Genomic DNA, 8,481 nt, shown 5'->3' with positions numbered 1-8,481 from the left:
CACACAGAGAACAAGGGGGATGGGGGGGCTGCACGCCACCCTCAGTCCACTCAGGATGAAGAGGTATATGGCTTTTTGGGCTCCACCCCGTGTCACACTCAGGGCGGGTGGGATGGGGGGGTTGGGGCGCCGCACCGTCACACACAGAGCAGGGCCGATCAGGGGGTTGGGGCGCCGCACCCCGTCAAACACAGAGCCGCAGGGCAATCAGGGGATTGGGGAGCTCCCCCCTATCAGGCACAGAGCAGGGCTGATCAGGGGGTTGGGGCGCCTTCCCCTGTCACGAACAGAGCAGGGCGGATAGAGAGGTTGTGGCCCCGCCCCTGTCACACACAGAGCCGCAGGGGAATCAGGGGATTGGGGAGCTCCCCCCTATCAGGCACAGAGCAGGGCTGATCAGGGGGTTTGGGCGCTGCCCCGTCACGCTTATCCCGGTGCCGGGAGTCTCGCTGCTCCGCTGATCCCGGTGCCGGAGGCATATTACCCTTTTACTATATAGGATAGAGGCCTGGTGCATGGGTAGGGGCTGGCTGGTTTGCCCTGAAGGGTGTCCTGGATCAGGGTGTGCCTGGCCAGTCTGGGTGAGGGGCTGAGGGCTGTTTTCTGGAAGCGGGTGACTGAAGCTCCCAACCGCTCCTTTTTTTCTTTTCTTTTTTTTTTTATTCTGGGCCAGCTTTAGCTCTGAGGCCTCGCTGCTGAAAACATCGATACAATGTTGCGGTCCGGCTGGCTGAACCTGGCTGAATGAAAGCCGGTTTCTGGGGTTTTGTTTAGCTTCTTATTTGCAACACAGTACATAGTTGCTTAGAGTTGCAGCTGAGAGGCCGGCAAGTGAGGCGGGGAACGTTGGAGTTCGCCGTCACTGGAGCCAGCAAGCCTCCCTGCTCGCTTCAGTGCATGGCTGCCAGCTGCCATCTAGGCTGACAGTTAATTTGCATAAGGATATGCTGATTAGCCAATGGGAAGGGTAGCGGTCGTACGCTAATTACCATGTTTCTCTTTTATTAGTGTAGATATTTACTTAATTTTCTTCAATGAACATGCATTATTATTTTTTTAAGTAAGAAAAAGGGTGCTATTTTTTTTTCCTTAAATAGCAATGGTGTCTGCATGCCAGTCTTCCAAGGTTACAAAGAAGAATGTTGCCAGGGAGATGCAGCTCCACAGAATACTTAGGAGGAGAAACCTCTGTGGGGTGAGTGGGTGTCAGGAGCTTAAAAGAGTTAGCAGGCTGGGTGCATGGGACCTACCTAGTCTCAGAAGAGAACTCAAGGGAACCAGTCTGGCCTGAGACAACCCAGGAAATGCCTGGTGTGCCCCCGAGCCATCTAATCAGCCATCAGGCCCTAGATATACTCCTTTCAAGATACAGTGGAAATCTCACTGCTGCTGTCCCCACACTACCATGACTCCACCCAAATGATAACCTCCTACTGGCTCGCTGACTTCCAACCTTCACACAGCTGCTAAGTGTTCTAAACACAGTGAACACTGGAAAATATTTCAAGAATATTTAGAATACAGGATACTCTACATTCTCAAATGTATACAACCTTCTGCTCACCTTGCCCAGCTCCAATTCCCAGCCCAGACACTAGCCTCGGTACCTGCAATTCTCTGTCTGCACAGTATTCCCTGGACTAGAATTTTCTTCCCTACCCCTACCTAGCTGGCAAACTCCTACACACCCTTTACATCTAGCTCCAAAGTCAATTCCTCTGCAAAGCACTCCTAGTCAACTGGCTTCTCCCTCCTCTATATGTTTTAGTGCTTTTGTACATCTTCTTGCTATCAGTTAAATACCTGTCTAGCCCTAGCTAGTTTGGCTTACTGAATAAAGTGTCAGCCTTGTGGACTAAAAGTCCTGGGTTCAATTCAGGTCAAGGGTACATGCCTGGGTTGCGGGCACAATCCCCAGTAGGGGATATGCAGGAGGCAGCCGATCAATAATTCTCTCTCATCATTGATGTTTTTATCTCCTTCTCCCTCTACCTTCCTCTCTGAAATCAATAAAAAAAATATTTTTTTAAAAAATACCTGTCTATCCCACTAACCCATTTTTAAGGCCAAGAACCACATGTCCCCATGCATCTAGAATAGTGCCTAGATACTGGGGGTACTCAATAAATATTTGATTAACTAAATAAATACATGAGTTTGCTTTTACTATAAATATCTATATTTTTATAGGTATCTCAGAAATAAATTTTAGAAGCTAGAAAACAAAGTTTAAGACCTAACTTTTTAAAAAAAGAAAATAAAGATTAAATCAAATATATACTGGGCAAACAATAAGACTTCTGACATATTTATAAATAAGAGTATAAAACTAGAGAATTTGGAATTACCAACCTTCTCAAATAATAATAATTTGAGGCCCTAGCTGTTTTGCTCAGTGGATAAGAGCATTGGCCTGGGGACTGAAAGATCCCGGGTTTGATTCCAGTCAAGGGCACATGCCCAGGTTGCAGGCTCAATCTCCAGTGGGGGGCATGCAGGAAGCAGCCGATCAGTGATTCTCACTCATCATTGATGTTTCCATCTCTCTCTCCCTCTTCCTTCCTCTCTGAAATCAAAATATCCTATCTAATAAAAGACGAAAAGGGTAATTAACCGTACCTCTGCTACGCTTCCCATTGGATAATCAGCGAGATATGCAAATTAACTGCCAACAAAGATGGCAGCCAGCAGCCACGCAGCTGAAGCGAGTAGGAGGTTTGCTTGCTCCAGTGATGGAGGAAGCCAAGGTTCCCCGCCTGCCGTGGCCTGCTCTAAGCTCCGAAAGCAACAAAGTTTCAATTATAGAAGCTAAACAAACCCCAGATACCTGATTTCAGCCAGCCGCGGCCTCAGAGCTGGGAGCACCAGTGAAGGCAACAGAGTTTCAATTATAGAAGGTAAATAAATCCCAGAATAAAAAAAAAGAAAAAAAGAAGAGGCTGGGAGCTTCAGTCGCAGGCCAGCCTGAAAACGGCCCTCAGCCCCTCACCCAGACTGGCCAGGCACCCCAGTGGGGACCCCCCACCCTGAAGGGGCTGTGGCCAGCCTGAAAACAGCCATCAGCCCCTCATCCAGGCTGGCCAGGCACCCCAGTGGGGACCCCCACCCTGAAGGGGGTGTGACCAGCTGCAAACAGCCATCAGCCCCTCACCCCCTCACCCAGGCTGGCCAGGCACCCAAGCAGGACCCCAACCCTGATCCGGGACACCCTTCAGGGCAAACCAGCCGGCCCCCATCCATGCACCAGGCCTCTATCCTATATAGTAAAAGGGTAATATGCAAACTGACCCTAACAGCAGAAAGACTGGGAATGACTGGTCACTATGACACACACTGACCACCAGGGGGCAGACGCTCAATGCAGGAGCTGCCCTCTGGTGGTCAGTGCGCTCCCACATGGGGGAGCTCTGCTCAGCCACAAGCCAGGCTCATGGCTGCCAGTACAGCGGTGGTGGTGGGAGCCTCTCCTGCCTCCTCAGCAGCGCTAAGGATGTCCGACTGCAGCTTAGGTCTGCTCCCCGCTGGCAAATGGACATCCCCCGAGGGCTGCTGGGCTGCCAGAGGGATGTCTGATTGCCAGCTTAGGCCCAATCCCTCAAGGAGCAGGCCTAAGCCAGCAGATGGTCATCCCCCGAGGGGTCCCAGACTGCGAGAGGGCACAGGCCGGGCTGAGGGACTTCCCCCCGCCCCCCCGAGTGCACAAATTTTTGTGCACCGGGCCTCTAGTATATAAATATTAACTTGAGGATTACATATTATGGAGAGGTTTTTATTTTTCCTTTGCATAAGTGGTGGAAAGTGGTGGAAAGTGTCTGTTACAATGCAAAAGTAATTCAATCATGTAGATTCCCTTCTACATCAAATCAGTAAGGATACCTAACCAGGAAACAAGGGAAACTTAAGATCAATTGCAATAAAACAGAATCTAAACATAATTCTCATTTTCATATAGTTTAACTTTCATCAGTGTCTGCCTATTGCCTACAATGAATTTACCTGAGCTAAATTAGGGATTGAATTTTGACCAGTCTGGGCCTGCATATTTGCAGATTCTCTCTCTGTCACAGAATCTGTTACACTTCCATCCTGTTGAGATTCAATTGTTTCCATGGTCATTTGTCTGAAAAGACAGTAAAAAGGAAGAAACATTAAGGTCTTATCTGAAACATTTCTCTATTTTTACCTATCTTTCTGATACTCATTTCTGTCATCCAAATGTACTAGTTTATTTTTTCAAGAAATAAGTTTATTTGCAGAGTCCCAACTCTCCAAACTTAAGGTATTTCCTCTGCTTAGTGAATATGGACTGCAAAATGTTTTATGGAAATTAGTTTATTAAAAATGTTTTGAATCTTATAGTAAAGTTTCCTTAATAATTATTTTAAGCCCTATAGTATAAATAAGTGATAAAAATCAGTGTTTTTGTTTTACATAAAGTCTATGATTCTCAAGGCCAAATACATCTGCTTTATAATTTGATGTAGTATGAAAGAATTTTTCAACTATCCAAATTGAATGCATTATAATCCTATACAATAAAAGGCTAATATGCAGATAGACTGAATGGCGTAACAACTGAATAACCGGTCGCTATGCTGTGCGCTGACCACCATGGGGTGTGTGCGGACCATGGCGGGTGTCGGTAGCGGCTGGCTAGTGGAGCAGGTGAGCAGGGGTACCAGACCAAGGCAGGGCACCAGTCGCTGTCACTGGGGCGAGCCTCTGGTAGTTACTGAAAATTCTTTGCTCCCGCGCGCACCGCGGTCCTGCCCAGCGCTTGCACCCACTGCCAGCGCCAGCCCCGCTCACACCTGCAGCCAGCACCAGAGCTGCTGCTCACACCTGCTGCTGGTGCCCGGCACCAGTCCCGATCACTCGGCACTATCAGCGGGTGCAAGCGGTGGCTGCCAGCCCTGATCGCCCCTGAGGGCTTCTCCATTTCCCCCTGCTCCTGAGGAGCGATCGGGGCTGCAGCCGCCACTTGCACCTGCTGCTGGCACTGGCCCCAATCGCTCTGGTCCATCAGCGGGTACGAGCAGGGCCAGTGCCATCAGTGCATGGGGGCAGCAAGAGCGGGACTGCTGGCAGACAGGAGACCAGGGGCCGAGCCAAGAGAGGCTGGGCGGGGGTGCAGAGGATGGGCCTAGACCCGCCCCTGTGCCCACCTCAGCCTCATGGCTCACAGTTCCTTTCAAGGTGCACAAATTCGTGCACTGGACCCCTAGTCTATAATAATAAAAGCATAATATCCTAATTAGACCAGATAGCCGAACAACCTTCTGGACATCATTCCGGATGAAGCCGCGGTGGCAGGGCCCGAGGCAGAGGCAGTTAGGGGCGATCAGGCAGGCAGAGTGGTTAGGGGCAATCAGGCAGGCAGGCAGGAGAGCGGTTAGAAGCCAGCAGTCCCGGATTGCGAGAGGGATGTCTGACTGCCGGTTTAGGTCCTATCCCGCAGGAAGGGCCTAAACTGGCAGTCGGACTCCCCCAAGGGGTCCTGGATTGAAAGAGGGTGCAGGCTGGGCTGAAAGACCCCTCCCCCCGCTGTGCACGAATTTTGTGCGCAAGGCCTCTAGTATAATAAAAGACTAATATGCAAATTGTCCCCGCGGGCGGGAGTTCAACTGACCGGGAGTTAGATGTGCGCTGACTACCAAGGGGCAGTGCACAACATGGCAGGCATAGGCAACGCAGCACTGGCAGTTGGTGGCAGTGGAGGAGCTGCCAGCCCTGACAGGCCCCGACAAGAGTGGGACCGTGGTGGGATGGTGGAGCAGGTGAGCAGGCGGCGCCAAGCCAAAACAGGTGCTAGCAGGGGACCTGATCGCCATGCCGGTCACCCCAAAGACGGTGACCGATGGCGGGGGTGGGGCCAGCAAGGCGGGTGCGAGCGGGGGCCCCAATCACCCCATAGATCAGCCCTGATGGCCGGCCAGGCCTAGGGACCCTACCTGTGCACAAATTTCGTGCACCAGGCCTCTAGTTATAATATAAAGGTGTACCTAGCTTTGTCAGCACTAAGTAGTTTCTGATAAACAAGCCTCTCAAATTAAATCAATCAGAATTGACCACCTGTCCTGCAGCTCCCCAGTTACTTAAAGAAGAGAATCTAATTTTTTTCAAGGAAAAACTTTTGTATTATTGTTTTCGATTTAAGTTAATGATTTCTACATGGAATCTTTTCAGACAGAAGGTAAGCCTTACCAGAATAAATTTTACCCTACTAAAAAGTTAAAATGCAAACAAAATAAACAATCTCAATTTTTTATTCCCTGCTATTGTACATCTTTCTTTTAAATATATTTTTTATTGATTTCAGAGAGGAAGGAAGAGAGCGATAGAAACATCATTGATGAGAGAGAATCACTGATCAACTGCCTCCTTCACGCCCCTACTGGGGATTGAGCTCACAACCCGGACATGTGCCCTTGACAAGAATCAAACCCCAGACCCTTCAGTCCACAGGGTGATGCTCTATCCACTGAGCAAAACCAGCTAGGGCTATTGTACACCTTTTTAATTGTCAGTAATATAATGATTTTTTTTCATCTTAGAAGTCAAAATATGTATTCAAAAAGTATGCAGACCACTTAGAACTTTGAATTAAAATGTCCAGATCTTTTTGCCAGATTTAATTAGTTGCCAGATCCTACAGTTAAAGTCTTTCACTTAATACCTTCTTTTGCATTTCAACAGCCACTACCTACCTGAATCCAAGCCTGCCTTTCTCAAACTTGCGGGCTATAGTCTATCGAGCAGTCGCCAACTGGTGGTCCGTGAGGTCCGAAAGGTTGGTGACCGCTGGAGTTGCATTTTCCGCTAAAAACCCTTTTCCACAAAGCATGTCCTAGCAGTAGTATTTTGGAAACAACTTGAGAAATGCTGTCTTATGCTATTTCTTACACCTTCATTAAAAGCTCTCAAGAATTTGAGTCTCAACTTAAACATGACATTACTGAAAGGCCTTCCAGAGTAAACTCAATTCATTTTAGGAACACTCATTTAGCACCACCTACATGATAGGCCTGAAAATACAAAAGTGGGTTAGTTACAACCCATGCCCTGAAGGGATTCATTGACTAGTTGTTCCTTGGTTTTGCAAATACAGTACTTGTGTTACAAGATTCCAGGGCAGGGTGGATAGGGAAACTGAGACAGGAAAGTTAAAACAGGCCAAACAGTGTGGGCAATTTGCAGCCAGCTTGTAACTAACAAGCCATTATCTTCCCAGCCAAGAACACAAAGTAAATGGTTAAAGAAACCACCTTAATGAGAGAATGCAGAAAGAGAGGGGTAAAAGGAAAAGGAAAAAAGGGAAGTTTTAGAGAAGCCAACAATCTCAAGACCTGGCAAGATAAAGTTGCCAGGTGTTTCTCATGATTACTGGGAAGGCCACAACAAAGTAAAAAAAAAAAGGGGGGGGGGGGAAGACCTTGAGAATTAATTTCTACCAAAATATTCAGCAGAGGAATTTTGAGGCCTATAGACAAGAGGGTATATAACACCTCAGACCCCAACCCATCTTGCTCTTCAGATTAGCAGAGAGCCTGTCTGAGCTTCATAAGCCAGATGTATAGGTTTACTTGCCTTGCTTTTTCAATAAAGGTGCATGCTTTAATTGTGTTAATAAATTGGCTTTTCACAACACAGTCAAGGTCTCTCGTATAAATTTATATATGAGAAGACAAGGATGGAGGTTGGGGACAGCCCTCTCCCACTGACTCTGGGGCTGTCCTGTCTGGTAACACTTCTCTGGTGGCAGTGAGAGGTGCCTATACCACTTGGACAACCTAGATCAGAACTAACCACAATACTTGTTAAAAATAATAATAGTAATGCAGATCCCCAGGCTCAACCCCAAATCTACTGAAACAAACTTTGAGGATCTAGTTTTTTATATCAAAGAGATTCCGATGTACATTAAAATTTGAGGAAAACTTAGTTTATTGGTAAATTCTATCAGGTAGACCAGTAATAAATATAAGTAAACTTCTTAAATTGTATGAAGGATGTTATGTATGAAATGATTTGGGAAATTTAGAAGGAAAAGATTTAGTCTGCCTGAGGATGGGGCCATGAGTTGTATATTGAAGGATGAGAAGGATTTCTTTCATCAAGTAGAAAAGGAAAGGACTGAGCGGAAGGGAAAGTTCAGAGTATGTTTAGAAAATATTATAGCTGGTTGTGGTAGAGTATCTGGATGACAGAGTAGCCTATTTAGATTTAGGGGGAGGAAGAGGAGGACGAGGATAAGTAAAAGATGGTCTGGTAAGTTTGGATGGAACAAGATGAAGAATAGCTTTTATACCCTGAAGAAAAAAAATATCCACCTCACTCAGATATCTCCTGTTATAGGTCCTTCAGTATCTATGGAACCAATCTATATTGTATAAAGTTTCAATTACTTAATATCTACACAGAATTCAATCAAGAAACAGACAATAGCCCTAGCCGGTGAGCATTAGACTGTGGGCTGAAGGG

At 47.1% G+C, this 8,481-nt stretch overlaps 1 protein-coding gene across 10 annotated transcripts in view; it reads right to left on the bottom strand.

The window, feature by feature from the left end:
• CREM (cAMP responsive element modulator) overlaps positions 1 to 8,481 on the bottom strand; it is an 80,612-nt gene that overhangs the window by 64,485 nt on the left and 7,646 nt on the right. For all 10 annotated transcript variants that reach the window (XM_006086690.3, XM_006086693.3, XM_023752251.1 and 7 more), the window contains exon 2: positions 3,997 to 4,120. In XM_006086690.3, coding sequence (XP_006086752.1) covers positions 3,997 to 4,120 — 124 coding nt within the window. The remainder of the gene's footprint in view (positions 1 to 3,996; positions 4,121 to 8,481) is intronic.

Source organism: Myotis lucifugus, unplaced genomic scaffold (assembly GCF_000147115.1).
Source record: "Myotis lucifugus unplaced genomic scaffold, Myoluc2.0 scaffold_29, whole genome shotgun sequence".
Classification (NCBI taxonomy): Eukaryota; Metazoa; Chordata; class Mammalia; order Chiroptera; family Vespertilionidae; genus Myotis; species Myotis lucifugus.
Note: the sequence above shows the minus strand (reverse complement) of the source record. Positions and strands in the feature narration are given on the sequence as shown.